The sequence below is a fragment of the Cervus elaphus genome, chromosome 18 (genome assembly GCF_910594005.1).
Source record: "Cervus elaphus chromosome 18, mCerEla1.1, whole genome shotgun sequence".
Classification (NCBI taxonomy): domain Eukaryota; kingdom Metazoa; phylum Chordata; class Mammalia; order Artiodactyla; family Cervidae; genus Cervus; species Cervus elaphus.
The window spans coordinates 65145909-65170455 of NC_057832.1; the positions used below are offsets into that span (position 1 = coordinate 65145909).

General features: G+C 36.7%; 2 protein-coding genes across 5 annotated transcripts in view; both read left to right on the plus strand.

Annotated features, from left to right (window-relative positions):
• IMMP2L (inner mitochondrial membrane peptidase subunit 2) overlaps positions 1–24547 on the plus strand; it is a 941241-nt gene that overhangs the window by 245071 nt on the left and 671623 nt on the right. The gene's annotated exons all lie outside the window — the stretch shown is intronic.
• LOC122674072 (protein ILRUN-like) lies at positions 3196–4814 on the plus strand. The gene has a single exon (XM_043872111.1). It carries the CDS (start codon positions 4292–4294, stop codon positions 4778–4780), a length of 489 nt encoding a protein of 162 aa, XP_043728046.1. The 5' UTR covers positions 3196–4291; the 3' UTR covers positions 4781–4814.

The window sequence follows — 24547 nt, forward strand, 5'->3', positions numbered from 1 at the left end:
TCATGGAATCCTTTAGAGACAGAGCCTGGGTGTCTAGGTATAATTGTCAGAGGAAAAGTGGGTATAGTTACTGTAATGGGCAGAAGAGCCAACGTGACAATCAGAATTTTGTGACCCCCAGGGTTTTTATCATTAAGGTGGCTAAACCCTTAAAGCACATATTAAGGGCATAGAAACTGTTGGGTCTCATGACCAGAAACCTGAATTCATTCACCATCATGGAGCATCATGGTCTCTTAAATTTCTAGACCTAAGCCAGTTCACAAGTCCACGATCCTTAAGTAAGGTGGGAGAGTTAGATCCCTCTGAGCATAAGCTGTTGCTATTGCTGTAAATGTATACTGAAGATCTTCCCTCAGGTTATTCCCAGCGGGATCTCAGTTATTTACCAGACTGATTGAGCATTATGGAAAGGGGTGTTCTCAGCTCCTTTAAGAATTACTAGACATAACCCTTACTTGAAGCTAATCTTTTGAGGGAAACAAAACACTACCATTGTTCTTGGGAAAATTAGACATTGGAAAAATGGTGAACGGATGATGAATTTATTTCCCTGCTTCCCTCTCTAGATTGAGTTGATCTCACTGTAGTTCCAGGGAGTCTGTGTATCTACCTTGTGGTCATTGTCCCAGTTGCTCAGTGTTTACCCTGCAGAACGCTGTATTGTCTCTGACTCATAGAATGAGGGATATTATGGGAGGGGGCCAGGTGAAAGTCCTGGAAATGTTCTCCTGTCTAGCAGAATAATCAAAAAGTACTGTGTCGCAGGAATTGTAGAGATTAGAGCCATCATAAAATATGTGAGAAATTAAAAAACAGAGATTTTTTTTTTTTTATCACATCCTCATTTTACTCACCTTCTTGGCTTGTGCAAAGGGAGAATGGGCCTTGGAAGCTGTTTTATTGTAAGTTTAATCCGGTTGTGCTTCCAACTGCACTACCATTCCAGATGTGATCTCTTTTGGAGAACTAGTCATTCTAATCTCCAGTCCTCAGTATACAGCGATTGATTTTGCAAATCCTTCCCCTTCTTATATCAATCAGCCAGGATTACAAGAAGCTGTTTACATTCACCTGGCATAGAAAGCACTCTATTGTCAGGGTTATAAGCAATCTGCTGTCATAATCTAGTACACCTTGAAGTTATTTTTAAAATGAGTAAGGGCAAAAAATTCATACTTTCCCCATTATTACTGTAAACTTTTAAACCAAAGAACATTTCATAGAACCAATGAGGGGTGGAAGAGGAAGGTGTTTGTTAATGCTTAAAGCAGTATTTATTTGGTGGGCTTCAGCTAGAATGATTGTTCTCTTGGGATTAAAAAGTAAAGCAAAACTAGACAAAAACAAAAATTTACAGAAAGTATAATTTTAATCTCCAGAATATCTTGTCTTCTTACCCTTTTTCTTACATGTTAGAATAAAAATCAGAGGTGGTTAACATTTTTTTTTTTTTTTTTGAGACATAGTAGACTCCTTTGCAATCTGAAGTCTGTGGATGTCACAATGTTTTCAAATGCAATAGATTGCATAGGATTATGCAAGTCAATTAAGGTGAAATATAGTCAACAAAATATTTTAAAATTTCCAGTATAGTACAGTATAGTAATATATCTATAGTGATGATAAATAAAAATTAGCATTACTAATAAGTACTTCAGTTTTGGAATTAGTGATGAGTATAACAGTATTTCAAATTATCTGTGATTTCTATTGATCACAGTTAGTCTAATACTCAGAGAAGGCAATGGCATCCCACTCCAGTACTCTTGCCTAGAAAATCCCATGGATGGAGGAGCTGGTGGGCTGCAGTCCATGGGGTCGCTAAGAGTCGGACATGACTGAGCAACTTCACTTTCACTTTTCACTTTCATGCATTGGAGAAGGAAATGGCAACACACTCCAGTGTTCTTGCCTGGAGAATCCCAGGGACGGGGGAGCCTGGTGGGCTGCTGTCTATGGGGTTGCACAGAGTCGGACTGAAGTGACTTAGCAGTAGCAGTCTAATACTATCGTCATTTTTTGTCTGCCTTCTTAACAGAGGAAAATTTAAACATTTAGTTAGATGTGAGTGAAAATAAATGTATGATTTCTTTTCCATCCAAATACATGGGCCCTCCTCCTCCAGTTCCCTCTGTTGAACTTTTTGATAGATGAGAGGGCTACATGAATCTCACTTAAAGAACTTCTGCTCTGAATAGGTTTATATGACACGGTGGCTCGAAAAAAATGAATATTTGTTATCTTTTGAACGTATTTGCTTAATCACATATTTTACTACAATGTTTCATTTACTTTATAGAGAAATAAAATCCTGTAACATAATGGAAAGAGGAGATTAAAATGAGTCTATGTGAATAAGTGCTAACTTTTTGTCAATGAATTACCACATAGTGAATTAACTCCTCTGATACATTAGATGGTGCCTCATGGACCTTTTGAAGTAAAATTATTTTAAACTTATGCTCTGTTTTCCTCTATGTTATCAACTGGTTCAAGCTCATGTACTTGCAATGCTCACTAGACTGACTGCATAGTATGTAAAATTTTTGTTTCCGAAAGATTGAGTTTCTTCAGTAATCTGCACTAATTGACTGGTGTGAAATCCTTACTAGAGTATTTACAGAAGTATTATTTGTTGTATATTGTTGGCTCACGCAAATAAAACTGCAAAAAATGAAAACAATTGCATTTTGCTCATTATAGTTACAAAATAATTTCTGCATCTTTTCCTTCTTTCTCCACATTTTCAGTCCCAAATTATGACAGTTTAACTAGCATTTGAAAAATTATTATGTTTATTGGATTATTTGCAGGTGGGGCTCTGGACTTTGGTCTACAAATCAGTGGTTAATTTAATGATGCACTAGTTTATATTTAGCAAAATGAAGCATAACAAGCTCAGCTGAAAAAATGATTCTTGTTTTAACCAGTGATCTTCACACAGCTGTTTAAATACCATATTGTACTTGTTTTTTTCCTCTTTCCTTATTTAGGATGGCACATGGTACTTGTGTAATCTTTGCTTATTTTAAGCCAGCATAAAAGAATGGCTCTTGGCAAATTGGAGGCAATTTGCAAAACTAAGGGATATTCTTATGAATTCAGGCCAAGTTAAATTATTATTGAAGAATACATCTTTTCCCCAAAATCTCTCCTGAGACTCTTTTTCATTATAATGTTATATTTCAAAGTTTATGACAGAGGAATATTTTTTTCAATTGTTCCACGTAATTTTCTTTCTTTTGTATGATGATACCATTAAAATAAGATTGGCCAGGAAGAATCCAATGTTTTGAAATTGTAATGGTGCCCTTTTTGTGTTATCAATTTTATGTTTTTCTGTCTAGAAAAAACTGTGGCTCTTTTTATACAGATGTAAATGATGACTCAAAACATAGCATAACATAGCATAACGTAGATGGAAATTTAAAATAATTTTCTATGACTGTTTTCTTTTTCTTTTTTTTACTACTGGCTCATCCTCACTGCTTGTTGGATCCAGCCCCCAACTACTACACTTCCAGTAAAAATCAGTTCTTTTCCTTTGACATCTGTATGATGTGTATCAAATGAAGCTTTCTCATAAGCTTTTCTTATTTTGCTTGCCCTTATTTTTTATGTAACTTCCATTTTTTCATGAAATGTTTCGTATTTTCTGATGGTTCCATTTTATCGCAGTATCTTGTGAAGTAGGACACTGTGTCATGTCTACATCTTATATCTGCCTTTTTATGTGAAACCCTTTGCTGCATATTTACTGACTTAAACATATGATCTTGTAGACAGTGATCACAACTGAGGTTGGAAAGATGAAGAATAAAGATGCAGAACGTAGTTACAACTTAGAAGACTGTGTTGATGTATACCAGTGTAATTTTTCTACTTAGTAAAACAACTCAGTCCACATTTCTGTTTTTTAGAGTATGTGGTATTGCTTAAAATGTTCAAGTATATTCTATATATTTCTTCTGGAGTCTCTGGATATCAGATCTGATTTTGATTGGTTGTACGCTTTTTTATTTGCCGAAAGTAAAGAATCCTCCTACAGTGCAGGAGACCCAGGTTCCGTCCCTGGGTTGGGACAATCCCCTGGGTGGGCGGGGGAGCGCGAGAGCGAGTGAGCGGCTGAGAGTTTACCGCGATGAGGCGGTGAGAGGCCCGGGGCCTACCTCAGCGGAGCGGGCTCGCGGCGCCAGCTAGCAGCGGGCCCCCTCCCGGTCCCCGGGCCCGGCGGCGCGGCGGCTGCTTGGTTGTGAGGAAGCGGGGAAGCGAGTGTCCGGCCCCAGCCATGGAGGTTATGGACGTGGACCTGGACCCCGAGCTGATGCAGAAGTTCAGCTGCCTGGGCACCACGGACAAGGACGTGCTCATCTCCGAGTTTCAGCGATTGCTCGGCTTCCAGCTCAACCCGGCCGGCTGCGCCTTCTTCCTGGACATGACCAACTGGAACCTACAAGCAGCAATTGGCGCTTATTATGACTTTGAGAGCCCAAACATCAGTGTACCCTCCATGTCCTTTGTTGAAGACGTCACCATAGGAGAAGGGGAGTCGATACCTCCTGACACCCAGTTTATAAAAACGTGGCGGATCCAGAATTCTGGGGCAGAGGCCTGGCCTCCAGGGGTTTGTCTTAAATATGTCGGGGGAGACCAGTTTGGACATATGAACATGGTGATGGTGAGATCACTAGAGCCCCAAGAGATTGCAGATGTCAGCGTCCAGATGTGCAGCCCCAGCAGAGCAGGAATGTATCAGGGACAGTGGCGGAAAAAATAAAATTAAAAAAAAAAAAAGTAAATGCTGATGAAATCAAAATAAAACACCAAATAGTAACACTTATGATATTAGCTCTCAGCCAAATAAACAAATGTTTAAAAATATTAAAATCCTTAAATTGCGAGATATATCAATAAAATACTTTTTACAGTCAAACATTATAATGTATTAAGTTTTTATGTAGTTTAAGATGATGGGTATATGCTATTTCTTTTCCTTTTTTGAGTTTTCCATCTTATTCACATGTGAAAAGTGGACTGAAATGATAAACTAAGAACTAAATGAAAAATGTTTTTTAAAAAAATACTTCTTACAGTCAATCAGTTCTTTAAATACCAGAAAAGCTCTTTTAATAATGAATGATCAATTCCATAAACATATGTTTTGAAAGTATAATGCTAATGTATATTGATAATTCATACAGTCTTTTCTTCCATCTTGCTGAGGGTAGCAGGCTTGTAATCCTGTTAACTTCATTTTCACTAATTCAGCCTGAGGGATAAAAGTTAGACATCAGCAAATTGATGGAGTAAATTGGTTCAGAGCTTTGATCATTACTCCCTGAAATAAAAGATAGGAGCGGTCAACGTCAAATGTGACTATTGTTCAGCACAGGGGTCCCCAGCCTCCAGGATCTGATGTCTGAGGTGGAGCTGATGCAATAATAATAGAAATAATGTGCACAATAAATAAAATATACTTGAATCATCCCCAAATTGCTCACCCCCCCAGTCAATGGAAAATTGTGTTCTATGAAATCAGAGACTGCTGATTAAGAGCATAGTCCAAAAAAATAGGCAGCTGATTGTGAGTTCCACTTACCCATGAAAGACTTATAGCAAAAGGGTGATAGACTGTATTTTGCTTGCCTTTTTTCTTTCCATTTACTTTCATGAGTTTGTAGATTCTGATCTTATTGAGCCACCTTAAAACTAAATTAGTAACAGACTTTGGCAGTTAATTGTGCTTTGTCCAGTTCCCCAAATTTCACATGGAAATCACTTCAAACAACTGAGAATGCATGCATGCTAAGTCGCTTCAGTCACGTCTGACTCTGTGTGACCCTATAAACTAGTCTTCCAGGCTCCTCTGTCCATGGGATTCTCCAGGCAAGAGTACTGAGTGGGTTGCCATTGCCATCCTTCAGAGGGTCTTTCTTACCCAGGGATCGAATCCACGTCTCTTATATCTTCTACATTGGCAGGTAGGTTCTTTACCACTAGCGCCACCTGGTGCCCCAACTGATAATAATTGGCTCTATTTTTAATCAAGATCAACAGACAGCAAACTTGCTAGATATCAGCTATTATTTCATTCAATAAGCATTTCTCGGTAGTCTGTTATGTGGTTTATGTGATAGATATTCTGGTAGGAACACAGAGATGAATAGATGAATAACCCTTGGGTTTTCATTGTCTGCGTGTACATAGACGATGGGGAACATACATTCATGCATGCATACATACATGCACAAACATGTACTTGTGTAGGAATTTAGCATGCAGAAGAGAGGGAAAGGGAGCCATGTGCCATCATGTGAACTGGTGGAAGAGATGTTAAAAGAATTTTAAATAGAAGATTAATACCAATTAGTGGTCTGATAGATTCTCTGAAGATGGAGTCATATGGAGTATGGAGTCATATGGAGTCTCTGAAGATGGAGTAACTGAAATTGCCTCTGAAAAATTTAGATCAATTTTTATAACTACATTTCAGTCCCTTTGCTAGTTTGGGTACAAAGATGAGTGAAGTATATTTTTTGCCTTCTCCCAACTCTCATGTTGAATTGGGAAAGATAGATAACGCAAAACAGACCACAGTTCCTTGTGGTGAGTGCTGCAGTACTCTTAGAAACAAAGTCCTGTGGGGCAATTCTAGGTCACTTACCTTTTCTTTTTGTAAATTTGCTTTTCTCAATGGGTATTTTAAATGTCTTTTCATCACTGAAAATCAACATTGTTGAAATAAAATTATATAAAATCCAATGCACCCTTTTAAAAAAAGAGGTGAAAAATATGTAAGAACATTTTTCCTGGCGAAGAATGGGTGATGTAATGTTATTCTTTGTAAGGAAAAGATTTGAATTTGGTAAGGCCCAAATTTGGCTTCCTCTGCTTAGATTTTTTATAACATTGAAAGTAGGCCTGTATTTCAGAAACAGGCCTTTTGCTTAGAAGGAAATTTGGGGGCATCAAATTGAAGGATACTTTGTAGCAAGAATAGCAATCTCTGTAATTTTGACTGAGAGGAATAAAAGAAAAAGTTCTTTTTTCTAGTGCCAGTTTTAAAACAGTAAAGGGAAAAATATTTTTTAAAGGTGTGTCAGTTATGAAAAGACATTAGTTCTAGGAGTATCAAAGGAATCAACAATAGAACACTTTCAGGTTTTCCAAATCATTAGTTAGGCTGAAGATTAAATGTAGTATTTGTCCATATATACCTCTTCATGTATGCGATCCCTGTAATTGAGTTACACTCCAGAGATTGGCTTTGCCACATTATTTTATCAGAAGAGCCCGTTATTATAGCATCTGTAGCCTCTTCTCTGAATTAAAGAGGACAAAACTCCATCCCAGTATCATCAATATGATTCCCTATAGAAAAATGTGAAGATTTTAAATCCTTCTGAAAATGTGTTCATGCTAATGCCAGTCAAGTCAGATCTGTGCTAGAATTTTTAAATGATTGTTTCTTATTCAAATTATAGAGATGCACTTTGGAAAATCTTGGAATGTTAAATAAAATGAAGAAGAAAAAGAAAAGATAGTCATTACACACATTTTTATCTAAGTCAGTTTCATTAATTAAACAAGAATATCAATCCATGAAAATTGACATTCTCTTTTCTTATACTTCATGATATTTAGAGATCTATATGCCTGAAATTTTTGATACTTGTAGAAGGTATCTACTATCCTCTTTCCTATCTTACACTTTCTTTCACCACTTTTCCCCAGAAGCTGCTTCATAAATTCTCAAGTACCTTTTGTATAAAACACTGCAGGTAGACACCGATGGGATGGAGACCTCATCCAGGGTAGTGGCAGTCTCAGGAGGCCGTTGTTTCAAGGACCTAGTGCTCAGCTTTGTCCTAAAAGTTGATGCTTCAGTGTCTGCAAGTTCGTCAGTCTTTATGAGCTATACCCACCAAATAAATTAATAAACATGTGTTTAATAATTTTAAAATTAATTTGTCATTCTAGTTTAACCATAAGGAAATGAGTTTTTTAAAGACCTGAAATTCCTTTATACTGTTCTAAGTTGCTGCCAAAATCCAATTCTTTTCCAGTAATCTGTCCCTCTTCTTTGTTTAATCATACTCTGATTTTTTTTTTTTTCCATAACCAACTTCCCACTCCCCTTCTCCCCCACCTTGCCACCCTCTGGAGACTCCATTTCATAGCACAACTGAAGAAAACAACTTCCCACAGTATAACAATCTTTTTTTTCTGTATTCTTATAGTTGTCATGGAGTTCTTCTCTTTTACTCCCTTTCACAGCTAACATCTGCGATATGGAGCCACCTTCCTCAACAGAAGACTCTCTCTTTGTCATACTTTCAAACTCTTAATTCTGGAGCTTTTCTTTTATGAATGTCATGTAGACCATTGTTCTTAGATTGCTTTTTTTGTTTGTTTGTTTGTTTTTTAAGGAAAAATAGGAAGGGTCATGTTTAAGCTTTTTTATATGGTCCTTCTCTCATGCTTTTTAAAGTTACACGTGCATTATTTTGATTTTGGATATTGATGGCCAGATAGTGTGTTCTCCTGTTTCCTGATCTTTTTTTCCAGAAATATACATATATCCTATATATATTATAATGTAAAATATTGAATAAAGTACGCATTTAAAATTTATACATCTATGCACACATATGTATGTGTATACATATGTATATATGCATGTGTGTATGTATATAAAGGTATATGTATTTTGGCTCACAATATGCAAATGACTGAACATTACATTTTGATTCTTCCCAGTTTATTCTCAGGGCCTTAATTTCATTTCCATTTGTGGAACAATATGTCCTCTGTCCATGGAATTCTTCAGGCGAGAATACTGGAGTGGGTTGTCATTCTCTTCTCCAGAGTGTTTTTCTGTTTCTCCACCCTACCACCCCGAGTATGTTTTTGCTTTGGAAAAAGCTATCTCCATAAATGCTGTGGCATTTATTTTCTGTAATAGCTCTAGCTGCACATTTTATTTGGGCATTGATTTCTCGTCATATGACAGGAATGGCAAGGTTAGCATTTCAGGAGAGCTCCTCTCCTGTTAACAATATCTTCATCCTCTCATTAGTTTAATTCATGATAATATCCAGACAAGCTTTGACCATTAAATCCTTTTAGGCAGCAGAGTTTCCCAAAGGCCATTCTTTGTTTTTGAATAATAAGTTTCTTCAATTCATTTTAATGTATGAAGTTAATACTATGTGGGAATTCATTTTCTTCCTGATGCAATAAACTTTCCATTAATGTCTGAGGTTAACTTTTGAGTGTTTTTTTTCCTTACATAGCTGCTGATTAGAGTATCCAACAGAATGTTTTATTCTCTTCTGACTAAATCTCTTTTGGGGGGGATTGTGGTTTTTATAGCTGTTCCCTCAACCCTGTTCCTTCTATCACACCTTTTTCTTTTATTGCATGGAAAATGATGAGGCCTCATCAAAAGCCATTTGTGAAGAACCCTTGGGAAGGTGCTGAGATTGATATATTGTGTGTTTCTTTTTTAAAAAAATTCTCAAATTTGAGAAGCCCATATCTTTGGGAAGCTTAATATTCAAAAACTGTCTACCCAGATCTGAAAGATTGCCTTTGTTGTGCCATTATTATTTCTGACAAAGGGATCAGGTATAGTTATAAAGAACAAGAGAATCAAATGTAAGTTATTTCTTCCCCAAATTAGAAAGGAGTGTCATAGAATAAAATACAGGATATCCTAACTTTGCATAGTCACAATCATAAAATTGAAATCCCCAAGCACTTTCTAGAGATAAGGAAAGACATTGCAGAAATAAATAATAGATATTGGCTGCTTCAAAACAGTGAGTGTGTGCAAGTACATAGAGATTTGCTTTTCGAGCGCTGAGCTTTTTAATTTTTTCAGCCAGAGATTCTTTGCTGTGAATCTGTGTCATTTTTGTTGAAGGAAGGATTGAGGACATATTCATACTTCAAGTTACTAATATTTACAGAAGTAATTTATAAATAGTAAATGTTCTAATTTTTCACATTTTTGTAGTTTGCTTAAGGGAGAAAAAGCAGTACTTTGAGGATGCTTAGTAAAGAGCAGAGCAAGGCAATCAAAGAAAATGTTTACTTAGAAATGCATTTGGGCCTTTTACAGTTTATGTCTGGTTTCAAATTTTGAAACTGGTTTCAAAAGTTGAATTGTTTCAGATTTCCAAATGATGTTTATATAAGGGCATCTTTAGAAGATAGTATAGTCAGCTCTCTTAAGGTTGTTAAGATCCAACTAAGTTTGAGGGGGAAATTTAGTGAATGCTTTATCTGGGGTTTAGGTCACTGGAGTCGAGTGAAAAGCTAGAGATGTGGCAGCCCTGTAATTATCTCACAAGTGAGTCACACTGAAGAAATTCTCTTAAAATTTGCTCTGTGTGATACCCTTTCCTAAGATAGCAATATTTTTCCTTGGAACTAGAACTAGAAGTAATCAAATAAAAGGTGCTAAGTAATAAAGATTTCGGCAATTGTCATAATCTCTATCAGAGAAGCCAAACAGAAAAAAAAAAAAAAAAACAACAGTCTTTTAATTCACCTCTTTTTTTAGTATGATGACTAAGCACATAAACAGCCTGAGCTGAATCCTTGCACTGCCGTTTCAAACGAAGGGTAACCTTGGTTAGATAGTCAGTGTGTCTGTGCCTTAGTTTTCTCACTTAGAAAATGAGGACAATAATAACACCTTTTAGGATATTGTCAGAACTGAATGAACATATGTACATATGACTTTTTAAGGGAGGTGATAAGAAGTGATGACAAAAAAAATATTATGAAAATTTGGGGAAGAACATTCTGGTAAAGTTTCTAAGATGTTCTCAGAAAACAAAGAGCAGACTGATGGTGGAAATGAATAGCAGCCTGGGCACGAGCAATGTAAGGTGCAAAGTGGAAAGCTGTATGGGATCTGGTTTTGTAAGGTTCTGTGAGTCTGGATAAGGACTTAGGATATCATTTTTCTGTGCAACAGGGAGCTCTTGGAAATTTGATTTTTAAGTAGAAAACTGGCATGACCTATTTTTTTTATAACTATTTTCATTAAGGCTTACTATAATCAGAACAGTGACACATAACTAAGTACTGAATATGGACCCAAGAAAAAGACCTGCAGAGAATTCTGACAAATCGAACTTAACTAAAGGGCAAAGGCAATTCAATGGGGGAAGGCTAACCATTTCAACAAATGGTGGTTGATGGAGCAACTGGCCATTCAAATAAAATAATGAAATTGACCTGAAACTCATAATGTAAATAAAATTAACTCCAAAAGAATCATTTGCACTTAAATGCAAAACATACAAGTAAAAGAGTTTTAGAAAAAATAAATTAACAGGATGAGATTTTTAGGATCTAGGGCTAGGTAAAGAGTTACTGGACTATATTACGAAAAGCACAATCCACAGAAGGAAAAGTCAATAAATTTGATCTCATTTGTTCTGTGAAAGACCTGTGTAACAGAATGAAAAGATAAGTTACAGACTAGGAGAAAATATTTACAAGAGACTTACCTGACAAAAAAACCTAGAGTCTAAAATATGTAAATAACTCAAAATGTAGCTTATAAAGCAAGCAGTCCAATTAGGAAATGGGCAAAAAAACGTGAAGAAACATTTCATCACAGAGCAAATAAATACTTGAAAAGAGGTGCTTTTCTCTCCTGGCATCATTTTCCGTTAGGGAAGAGTAAATTACGGATAAAGCCACAGTAGGTTAACACTGCACACCTGTCACAATGACTGAGCACACAAGAACACCAGATACGCTGAGGGCGTGAGGAAGCTGCATCCCTCACGCATCGCTGGGGAGGAATAGAAACTGTGGCAGCCACTCTGGAAACAGTGCGGTGGTTTCCTGTGACTCTAAACAGCAGTTACTGCATGACCCAGCAAAAGCACTCTTAGACATTTATCCCAGGGAAAGTGACAACTTATGTTCATACAGAAACCTGTGCATGAATGTCCCAGCCCAAACTGGACACAGTCCAGGTGTTCTTCAAAGGTGGAGTGTTAAATGATGACACATGTGTACCATGGAATCCCATTCAGCAACAAAAATGAATGACACATGAAACAACTGGGCTGAGTCTTCAGGCAGTTATTCTGAGTGAAAGAAACCAGTCCCCAAAGGTCACACATCGAATGATTCCATTTATAGAATAGTCTTGAAAAGACAGAGGTAGGAAGTGGAGACCATTAATGGTTGCCAGGGGTCAGTACCAGGGGTTGGGTTTAGGAAGAGGAAGGAGGTGATTATGTCTACGAATGGATAACAGGAGGGATCCATGTAGCAATGGAATCCTCTATATCTTGTCTGTATCAGTGTGAGCTTCTTGGTGGTGAATTTGTGCTACAGTTTGTGAATTTGAGCTACAGTTGTGAATTTGTGCTACAGTTTGTGAATTTGAGCTACAGTTTTATAAGTGCTTCCCTGCTGGCTCAGACGGTACAGTATCTACCTGCAACGCAGGAGACTTGTGTTCAACCCCTGGAAGAGGAAATAACGACCCACTCCAGCATCCTTGCCTGGAGAATTCCATGGACAGAGGAGCCTGGAGGGCTATAGTCCACTGAGTCACAAAAAGGCAAACACAGCTGAGCGACTAATACTTTTACTTTCGCTTTCGCAAGACATTACCACTGAGAGAAACTGGACAGAGGGCACATGGCATCTGTCTGTATTATTTCTTACAACTGCATATGAATCTACAGTTGTTTCAAATAAGTTTAATTAAAGAAAAATTTTCAGCTGATCACTAGAGAATGTATGGCCTTCATCCTGTTATTCTGATTTAATTGCTCAGAAACAGGATATTCGTCTTGTACTTTTAGGAAGGCTTTCAGGTGATCCTATATGCAAACAGGTTGCAGAAGCTCTGCACAGCTGTACGTTAATCCCCCTGGGCTTTACATGAAGGATGTTACTCATGCCTTCTTTAGGTTGTGATACCTACAGTTTGACTTTACATGTCTATGGCCTGATCCTGGGGGACCTGTGTTACTCTTTCAGCTGAGACCACCATCTGAGAATACTTAAGATGCATATATATATCTACACATATCATATTTTACTTTTCAAAGTACATTTTACTGTTTTTTCCAGGATCCATTCAACTTTTATTTCAGACACCTCAACACCTGTTGAGGTCTTTTCATAGCTTGTAGTTACTGTAATTTTGTCGGTAAGGATGCAGGAACTGCTTATTCATACTTGCAGATTGCTCTTCATCCTTTTGTTGCCACTCCTCTTGAATATGGCCCTGGCTGGCAGTAAAATCCTGTGTGTGAACACAATTCATGCAAGTCTTTTTGCATGGTAGTTGCAGGAATCTATTTAAAAACAATAGCAGCATTTGATTCAAATTTGGAGTTCCTCTTTTGAGTGCCCGCTGCTTATGATCAGAAACCACGGTAAACTTACTTTATAAGTTTTATGCTTTTTCATGAGAACCACTTTATCTTGTCTTTTTACAGTAATAGAAGCATACATTTCATTTTTCTTTGCTTCAGCTACACTTTTAAAGAATATTCTGGCAAAACCTCACTGATAGTACGCTTGTATTTGCTCCTGGACTTGCCAGACTCTTGATTTTATATTGGCCAGTTAATTCTCTGTTGCATTTTGAAGATGATTTATTTGATGTGGAGTTCAGAATGCTTAGCACATAGTAAGTATCCAGTGATTGTTATTAAAAAGATTGATAACTCCTTAAGGGTTACTGCTGTGTACCAGCTCTGTAGACAGTTCTGTCTGCATATAGCTTTCAATTTTGTGGTGAGATATATAAATATAGAAAATGATCAGTGGGACAGAGCTGAGAACCTGCAAATAGACCCACACCAATATGGCCAACTAATTTTTTCTTAATAGACTTTATTTCCTAGTACAGGTTTAGATTCACAACAAAATTGAGCAGAAAGTAGAGAGAATGCCGACACACTTTCTCCTTCCCTTTCCCGGCTCCCAAAGCCTCCCCTGCTGTCAACATGCCCTACCAGAATGGTACGTGTTACAATCAATGAACCCACACTGACACATTGTTATCACACAAAGTCCGTAGTTTATCTTAGGGTTTACTGTTAGAGTTGTATGTTCTATGGATTTTGACAAATGTATGATGACATGTTTCCACCACTATATTATCATACAGAACAGTTTCTCTGCCCTACAATCTCTTTGCTATGCTTATTCATTCCTCTCTCCCCATAGCTACTCACAAATACTGATCGTTTTACATCTTCATAGTTTAACCTTTTCCAAAATGTCATACAGTTGGTATCATAAAATATGTAGCCTTTCAAACTGGTTTCTTTCACTTACTAATATGCATGTGAGTTTCCTCAATACCTTTTCGTGGCTTGATAGTTCATATTCCATTGTGTGGACGTACGGATTATTTCCCCACTTATCTATTGAAAGATACCTTGCTTGCTTCCAAGCTTTGGCAATTATGAATAAAGATGCTATAAACTTAAAAAGGAAATGATTCAAAACTTGTTAGAACATTCCACTTGTTGAATATGACAGAAACTCTTTCAAATTTACTTGGCACTCATGTGTGTATGTGTGTGTTTGTATTGAATTGTACACTAGCCTGATGCCTTCTATTTCTTCTTTGTCTCTCATCCTCTTGATAAAGTCTCACTGTCATTATTAGAGACCTGATGTTTATGGCTCTGGTAATTCAGGACAAATAGTGGAAATCTGTAGACTGTTCCTTTAATCAAGTGTGATCCAAATAATTTTCCCTTTTGATTGTACTTTTCCCCCCTTTATTCCTTTAACTGGATAGAATTTGTTTGCTCATGGCAATTCTTATTATATTGCTCAGTGCTTACCCTCTATTTTATTTTAATTGCTTTTTTCTATTGCCTGCTTTCCTGACACTCCACTGTAGGTATCCATGTATTTAGTGGTTGTCCTTACAATTGCTCTCCCCAGCTTATTTTGATATATATGTATCCTTGAAAAAGGATTATACTGTTTTTGTTTCGTTGTATTTACTTATTGTTAACAAACACATAGCACTTTTAATATCTTAGATATCATCTTAATCTTCTTCCAACATGAATTTACTTAATGTTTACGATAACCCTGTGAGTTAGATGTTTTTATCCCTGTCGTCACAAAAGGCTAAGTAATGCCGCACGGGTACATAACTCACGTGTGTGGGGTCAGGGCTTCAGCTTGGCTCATCTGGCTCTAGAGTTCACACCTTCAGCCACTGCAGTAACCCGCCCCTCCGGCCTTACCAGGTGTGCTGTAAATCTCACTTGTTCCTTTCCATGTTGCCATTTGTACTTCAAATTCATAACCTTTAGTTGCTACTTGATATTCTGTTAGGAGCATATACTACATTTAAAACATCAAGTTTTCTGAGGTAATATACACTGTGTAATAAATTCATTTAAAATACATAGTTTACTGAGTTTAAACACATGAATATATCACTGTAACCAACACCATCATCAGTATATACAACATTTCCTTCACCCGCAGAGATACCCTGGTACTCTTTCCTGTTCAGTCCTACCCATGGCCCAAGAAAACATGGATCTTTGTGTCACAACTCGTTCATTTTTCCCATATTGCATTTTTTATAGATGGAATTATATTTTAGATACAGTTTGTTTTTGGCTTTTGTTGTTGTTCAGCATATTTTGAGATTCATTCTTACTGTTGCTTAAGTTGGCAGTTCACTTTTTTTTATTATAGTGCAGTTTTACATTAAATAGATATACCATAATTTGTTTATCTGTTCATCTGTTGATGGACATTTGGGTTTATCCCAGTTTTTGGCAAGAATGAGTAAAGCTGGCATGCAAATGTATGCATAAGTCTTTGTAGTAATATATGTTTTCATTTCTCTTAGGCAAATACCTAAGAACAAACTTTCTGGGTCTTGTAATAGGTATATATTTAACATTATAAAAAATTGTTAAAATGTTTTACAAAGTTTTTGTATCATTTTGCACTTTTACTAGTGAGTAAGAATTCAGTTTTCTTTACATTCTAGACAACTCTTGGTATTGTCAGCCTTTTTCAGCTTTTTATTTTGCAATAATTATAGAGTTATAATTGCAAAAATAACACAGGAGGTCCTTTGTATGCCAGCTTTACATAAACTACTTTCTGTGTAATTTCTATGCATTTCTATGGGATTTTTATATGGTTAGATTCATGTAGTTACCACTGCACTCAAGGTACAGAACTGTCCCATTACTGCTAAGATTTTTCACGCTAGTCTGTTGGAGTCACACAGATTCCTTTTTCCTTCCTCCCTCCATCTCTTCTCACTCCCTTTGTGAAATCATGCAAAAAAAAACTAACCTATTACCCATCCCTACAGATTTTCGTGAATGCTATGTAACTGTAAATGTAATAATATACTCAGGGTCTTCCCAAGTGGCTCTAGTGGTAAGTAACCTACCTGCCAATGCAGGAGATACAAGAGAAGCGGATTCAGTCTCTGGGTTGGGAAGATCCCCTGGAGGAGGAAATGGCAGTCCACTCCAGTATTCTTGCCTGGAGCATCCCATGGACAGAGGAGTCTAGTGGGCTACAATCCATAGGGTCGCGAAGAGTTGGACAAAACTGAAGCGACTTAGCATGCAATAATATACTTACAGTCCCATCAGATTGGCTGATTCTGCTCAACATAATTCCTTTAATATCTACCCATGGTGTTGACTTATATGTATCAATAGTTATTTTCCTTTTCATTGCTGAGTGATACAGATATAACGATTTACCTATTGAAAGGCATTTGAATTGTTGCCACTTTTAGGCTTTGGCAAAACAAAAACAAAAACAAAAACTGCTATGAACTAATGTGTATATGCTTTTATGTGGACACAAATTTTCATTTCTCTGGGATAAATGCTCAGTAGTGTATGTTAAGTTGTTTTTGTTATGTTTTAAGAAACTACCAGACTATATTTCAGAGTGGTTGTACCATTTTACAATTCTATCAGCACCAGGGAGGTATGATTTGTCCAGTTTCTCCCCATCCTTGCCAACATTTGCTATTGACATTATTATTTTAGCCACTGTAATCGTTAAGTAATACTACTTCATTTAGTTTTTAATTTGCATTTCCTTAATGGCTAGTGGTATTGAACATTTTTTTCATGTCCTTAATTTGCCATCCATATATCCTCTCTTTTAAGGATTTTTAAATCCTTTTAATTTTAAGCCATTCTAGTGGAGTGTATTGGCATCTCATTGTGGTTGTAATTTTTGTTTTCCTGATAAATTAAGATGTTGAGCATCATTTCATATGTGTATTGGTCATCTTATGTCTTGTTTAGTGAAGTGTCTCTTTAGCTTTGCTTCGCTCTTTTTTAAGCTGGCTTATTTGTTTTAGAGTTACAAACGTTCTTTATTTCTGGATACCACTGCTTTGTCAGATACATGTATTGCAAATATTTTCTACCATTGTATGGCTCACCTGTTTCATTTTTAAAATTTCTTTTGAGAAGTAGAAGTTTTAAATTTTGATGAATTTCTATTTGTCCATTTTTTCTTATTCTTAGTGCTTTTTTACATCCTTTCTAACAAATTTTTGCTTACTCAAAGATCATGAAAGTTTTCTCCTAGGAATTTTGTAGTTGTAGGTTTTAAATTTAGGTCTAAGTCCTGTTTGGTAGTTAATTTTTGTTCATGTGCCATATTTGTATTATTCTATCCCCTGTTAATTATTGCTTAGGTTTACTAGCATAAAAAACATTGACAACACGCTGTCTCATATGGCTCCCTGTGACTGTGTAAAAGTATCTCTGAATGGTAAGGCATATGTATGTGTATATATATATATGTTAATCAAATATACACACACACACACACACACACACGTGTGTGTGTGAATCAAGTGTATGCAAATTGATATCCAGAATGGTAGCACAAGTTTATCTTCCCATCAGCATGGTGAGAGAGTCCCTGTTTATTTTGACTTGTGAATAGCTACAAGATTTTTCCTTCACTTGCTTCTAAACTCAGATTTCATATTATGCGCTTCTCAGCATGCTTCCTGATGACAATCTGTGACTATTTTCTAATTCACTTATTCTAATCTTTTATGGAGGGGAAGGGTAACCAGTACTCTTTCCTGGCCTAAGTTGTGTCTGAATTACGACTACACAGGCTGAGAGTGAAGGCCTTAGGTTCTGTACCATTAGTTCAGTGCATAGGTGTTATGATAGGTTTTTTGCCAACTTGACCACTCTTTCATCTCCTGTTTGGTTCTCACCTTTGGTACTTATTTTTCGTGATGTTGAATTGGTGACCTCAGGTATATGAGATATTAGTATATATAATTAAGCGCCAAGTTGTGTGAAGATTATTTTTGATATAGTTGTGAAGGCTCTAGAGTTTCAGGTGAAAATATTTATGAGCAGATGGTGATGTGAGCAATAACTTCAGTACCTTAACATGGGTCATATCTTAAAAGTCTCTTACGTAAAGGACAAAGCCATCATGTTAAAAATATGCTGGGAAATGCTGTAATATGCACTTGAAAACTTTATGTATTATAAGAAAAACTTGTATTGAACAGATGCTTCGTCTTAAGGGCGCCAGTATAAACCAGTTAAATTTACATAATTATTTTATAGGCTAAAATATTAGCTGTTTTCTCACTGATGGAAAAGTTCATTTACTGCTACACAACACAGCTGGAGTAAGAAATACCTGGGCTAACATTCAGCCTGAAATACTGACTGAGAAAATTACATGTGAAAGTGAAAGATTCCATTTTTAGTTTTCTCGGCTGAGTTCTTTCAGTACTAATATTAGTTTTGAGTTATATTTATAGAAACACTTACTTGCATTAAATGTTGCTTGCATCTGGTGAGAATTATTTCACAGTATCAGCAATTTAGTTAGAATCTGTCCTTCCCAGTTTTGCTGTCAAAACTGGAAAATACTGAGAAATCTTTGCATACCTTTGACAAGGTCTTGATAGTTTCTTTCCTATGAATGAAGTGCGTATTTTTTTTCCTCCTATTTCTCTAGTAGTTTTGTGTTTAAATTATGTAAATATTTGGAAAAAAGGGGAAAAAATCATAACAGATAATGGAGGCTATTACTTGCTTATATAATAGCTTTATGTGTAAGTTCAAACTGTTCTGCCATGTTTAAAAAAATGACTATCACTGAACATATTTTTTCCACACCATGCTTGATAGACAAATTTTAGTTTGTTTCTAAAGCCATATATGATGCATTCTGGGTTGCTCAGGACAGTTCAGGTTTATGCCCGTGTTCCAGATGTAATTATTGCTAGCATGTTCTATCGCATCCTATTAAACGACATGCTGGTCATGACCTATGGATTTGATTTCATGACCAGAACTGTATTGGGTTGAGATTCGTATCTGGATTCAGATATTCTCAAGTATTAGCCTTAGCTATGTCATCCTGACTCACCTCCTGTAAATTTCCATTTCTGCATCCATCTCTAGTAAGGATGTTGTGAGGATTAAAAAGATCATTTCTATGAGCACTTCATATCATGTCTGGTGAATGGAAGAACTTACTGCGTGTTAGTTATTCTCGTTATTTATACTATAAACATGGTTTTCCTCTTCTAAAATTATGTTACACAGAGTATGATTGAGTAAAAGTTTTTTCCACATTATTGGGAGACATTTAAAAATTAGAGATAAAACTGTGTTCTTGTCAGTCAGCAGTTATAAAGCATATCCAGAAATGCCTGGACAAACAGTAGTTAAGCTGTTATACTACGCCTATAGGAGCAAGAAATCTTTGGCTTTCCAGCTGAGTTGAGTTCCCCACCAAGAGGCCAAATGTAAGGGATGTCATTAGTGAAAATACATTATTTTGGTAATCCTTGTCCTATCCTGCTTATGATTCATGTATATCTTAAAAAAAATAGAAACACTTTCATCTTGTTTTGCATTTAAAATAGCATGTAGCCTCTTGATGTTGAAACATTGATGCCCTTTTGAAATATTAGAATCAAAAATTATTTTGGTAAACTGAAAGCATTAATATTTTGATTTTCACTGAACCAACGTTATTGACTTTATTTATAAAATGAGATGTTAAATTTGTATCTGAATAGCCTTTGAGCTGATACTCCATAATGACTGAGGTAAGTGGTCTAATTCAGATGTTTGGCTCCTAAGTTTATTTTGCTGTGTCAGATTACTGTTTTCTGAATTTCCCTGTGTTTCTTACCTGTGCATTGTTGTCTGCATTCTATGTCTCATTACTGCTGTCCTGCCTGAAAACCAGGGCGTGGTGAGGTATATGTGGCGAGTTAAGCCCTTCGACTTGTTAGCTTGATTAGCCTTGTATCCTCCACGTTGAGTTTCATTCTGAGGAGGAATAAGTCCTCTTGACTTTGGCCATTGTGCTGTTAAAGTAGCTCACAATGATTTGGATGGTTGTTCCACAAAGGTAGATAATAAATACATATCAGTGTTAAGGGAGAGTACTTCTTATTCTATCATATCATTTTTCTTTCTTTTTTTTTTTTTCTGGCCATGAGACATGTGAGATCTTAGTTCCCTGACCAGGGTTTGAACCTACACCCTTTGCACTGGAAGCATGGATTCTTAACCACTGGACTGCCAGGGAGGTTTTCCTCTGCTCTATTCTTTCCATTACTAACTCAAGTCACTTCTCATGATAGCCTTGAGAAGTAGGCATTTCTAACCTCAGAGTAGTTCAATATTTGCCAAACTGTCCCCAAACTAGTGAATGACAGCCTTGAAATTTAAACTCAATAGTGTCTTCGTCACATTAGTTCAGGCTCCTCCTGAGAAGTTTGTGGAAGCGATTTCTGAATCATTCTTCCAGATCACAGTCCTTACCCTTGTGTTTTTCACTTTTATCAATGACACATTATATATCAGTATCACCAAACCAGGCTAGGATTCTGAAAAACAGAAAAAGGATTACAATTAAAAAAAGAAAAAACCCGTGGCAAATTGGAAGAACTAGTAACTGTGAACAGAGTATAGCTAAGCAGAGATGCATGCAGGGTAATTCACATAGGGAGGAAAATAAGAGTGAAAATTTAAGAGTCTGCCCAGCAATTCTCTTTTTCTCCTGCAGCTCTGGTCATGACTTTATTATGTAGACTTTGGAGAGAATCCAGAGGAATCCAACAGAAATTATTAGATGGTTTGAGAAATCTATGATGTAAGTCTTAGGAACTGGGTTTATTTAGCCTAGAGAAGGGAGGTCTGCATAGGGACTTAATTACAGTCTTCAAGTTCATTGAAATCATAGACACAGAGGCCTTGCGTATTTCCCAGGAGAATTGTCTTTTGACAGGCACTTTCATATATGGTTGTTTTCTTGGTTTTCACCGTGCATGAGAGGATATTGTATGAGTGATGATGAGCAGCTGTTCTTTGTTCACTGCAGGGAGACAAGCAAGAAAGAGCTTAAATCACCAGAGGAGTGATTTAGGGAGAACTCTGAGAACTTTTCAGCTATCCTTGGAAGCTGGTGGAGATTCTTTCAGTAAAGACTTTGTTTTTTAAAGAATTGTAATTTTGTGTGTACACTGCCAGAATTTAGGGAATGGATTTTAGACTGAAAGGAGGAAAAAACATTGCGTCAGCCTTTTTTCTTGGTTTAAAGGTAAACACACTTTTTTTTTTTTTTAGATACTTTCTCTCTGAGCTCTGTAAAAGTGTGAGGGCACCTGTCAAAAACAAGGCTGATGATAGACATCTTCATGTTACAGTTTTAAGCTTTAGTTCAGTTTGGTACGACCACTTAGGCACCCTCTGATTGGGGCTAAGGTCCAGGGAGGTCCTGATCTTTGAGAACAAGGTGTTTAGATGCTCTGAGCTGCTGTGACACTGGTCACCTGCAAGGATCTGCTCATTTCTCACTGACATGCTGTCTTCTCACTGAAAACGGATTGCAGAATACCATCTGCCTCTTCATTGCCTCTTTATAACTGGAGGAACATTCTTTCCTCTATTGTCCAGTCTCATCTAGGTTTTAGTGGAGGGTTGGTTTCTAATTAAAGTGGCTTCATAGCTTTCATTATAAAGTTATGAAATGCAGGTAAATATTAATATTAATATAGAATCTTTATTTGGATTTCCTTTTTTTCCTCCTTTCCTCCCATGAATAGTGACTGAAATGCTGCTAGGTGCTAGGTACTATACTAGGCATTGAGGATACAGAACAGTCAAGACTATCTGCCTTGGAGAGGTGGATAAAAAATCACATCTATAGTGTGATAAATGGTGACACACGTCGTTATACAGGACCCAAATTTCAATTTGAAACAGATTTGTCAGGAAGACCTCACATACCTAGGCACCACAGATGTTTCTGTTGTGTATTCTGGGTCTACCTCCTCCTTGCCCTTGCTTGCCAGAAACAGGAATCAAGCTAGGTACATCACTTCTGCAGAACCGCTGACCTCTGATATAAATAGAGCATGAAAGATTTAAGTCATTTACTTGTTTTTTAAAAAAGAAGTCCATCATGTTTTAATAAACACTATTTATGTTTAAAAATGACCTCTAAAGACATTTAAAATATCCCAGTGGCTGTGAATATGGCCAGAATTTAGCAGTCATAAAGCAGTCTTTTTCTTTTTTCTCTTTCAGTATATTTAGAGAAATATGTCCCCTCACTTTATATCTTATTTTATGTTGTGTTTTGCAATTGTGATTTTTGCAAAGGTCATCTGGCAATGGAGTGTGAAAGGATTCAACAGCCACACTCAGAAAGCCCACATGATCCACTGATGTTCAATAGCATAACCTTTATATTACAAGCAGAGCCTTTTAAGACAAAAATAAGAATGATGTGGAATTACTGCTATAAGCATGGGATGTAATTGAAGTATATCCTTGGCTTTTTTGTGTAGTGGTAAGTTGGGGAAGGAAAACTATTAAGAGATAAGGTATAGGTTAGAACTTTGCAGTAACCACTAGTCTAAATTAATAATTTTCAGTGGATATGTTTAAATAAGATGTGATTCAACTCAATACTTTACTTTTGAGGTGTTGGATGTTAGGCGATATTTAACTGTGCTAATCCCCTGGGCAGAGGAACCTGGCAGGCTACAGTCCATGGGTTACAGAGTCTGACACGACTGAGCAAATAACACTACTACAACTAACTGTGCTAATAGTTCTTATGTTCATTAATATAATGCCTGTCCAAATGGCCTTTCAAGTGATGTAAAACCTGTAGCATCAGTATTCTTCTGTGGGTACAGAACACTTAAGTGCAGAGTCTTAGCACTCAAGGATAAGAGAGGTGGGTATATTTTCTATTTCATTCTTAAGCTCTGAAATAGTTTGCTTTTTTCCTTAAAATTTCTAGAATTGGTCTTCTGGTTTATATATCCCTTCAAAGGGATATTTCAAAATTTCTGAAAGAATAGCATGGGCTACTTACTCCATGTTGTAACTTCATGTCCAGGTTCAGTTCAAACCCATCATCACTGCCCAAACCATTCCTCAATGTTCAAGGCTATTTAGAGTTTGTCAGAAACTTGTCTTTCCAGGCTTTTCCCTACCTTTAAACAAATCGCCTAAGTCCAAGTAAATAGGAATTGCCTGTTTCAGAATACTTTCTTTCTTTTGACAAAATTTAGTGTTCCCCACATGACACATCTTTACTCTTGCTTACATGGGAAGTGATGTCCTCTTTCTTTAAAACTCCTGTCACTCTTTGTTTAATGTAGGTATCTCACTGTTTCAGAAACAACAGTAATGATGAAAACAATAAGAAAAAAAATCCAAAATAAATGACAGGTAAAACTTCAAGTGACTCTTGGAAATGTAATGTGGGCAGTTTTCAGTATGTTTATCTATGGAATGAATTTGATTTTGTGCTTTGGAAACCTAGATTCTGTTTTGTTGAAATTTGGATCATTTATGTTTCTCAGCTTCACAGATGTTGCAGATGTCAGATGTTGCAGACTTGTTAGATGCCAAGCTTTCTTGCTTTCCTCTATCTCTTATAGGAGGTGACCCAGTGAATTTGCCTGGTCTGTGAAACTGCTTCAGGACCCTTTCAAAGGGCAGGCTCCTTTACCTCTCTCTGGTCAGCTCTACGTTTCTGGTATGATTGGACACACAGTCTATACGCTTTTTAAAAGAATGATCCTTTTTCCTCCTAACTCTGGACTCAAATGTGAATATATGGCAGCTTTTAAATTCATTTCAACTTTGAAGCAAGCAGCCGTTGCAGTTTTCATATTCATGCCTTGAGGGAAATATCTTCTTAACAATGCAGCTTTTGTTTATTAAAATTTTTTGGCGGGGGAGGCTTGATTTTGGGGAACAGAAGACTCTGACGTCACATTCCTGTCTGTGGTTTGAGTGTCCTCTCTCTTCCACCCAGTTATGGTGTGTACAGAACAGTCACCGTGCTTAGTACCACAGTCAAAACCAGGATTCGTAGATGTTCTCCTGACAGCTTAGTAGATACTTTCGAGCGGTTAAAACTGGGATATGTTAGGAATTGCGTTTTATATCTTAATACAGTTCTACATGAGTAGGCTATATACCCCTTC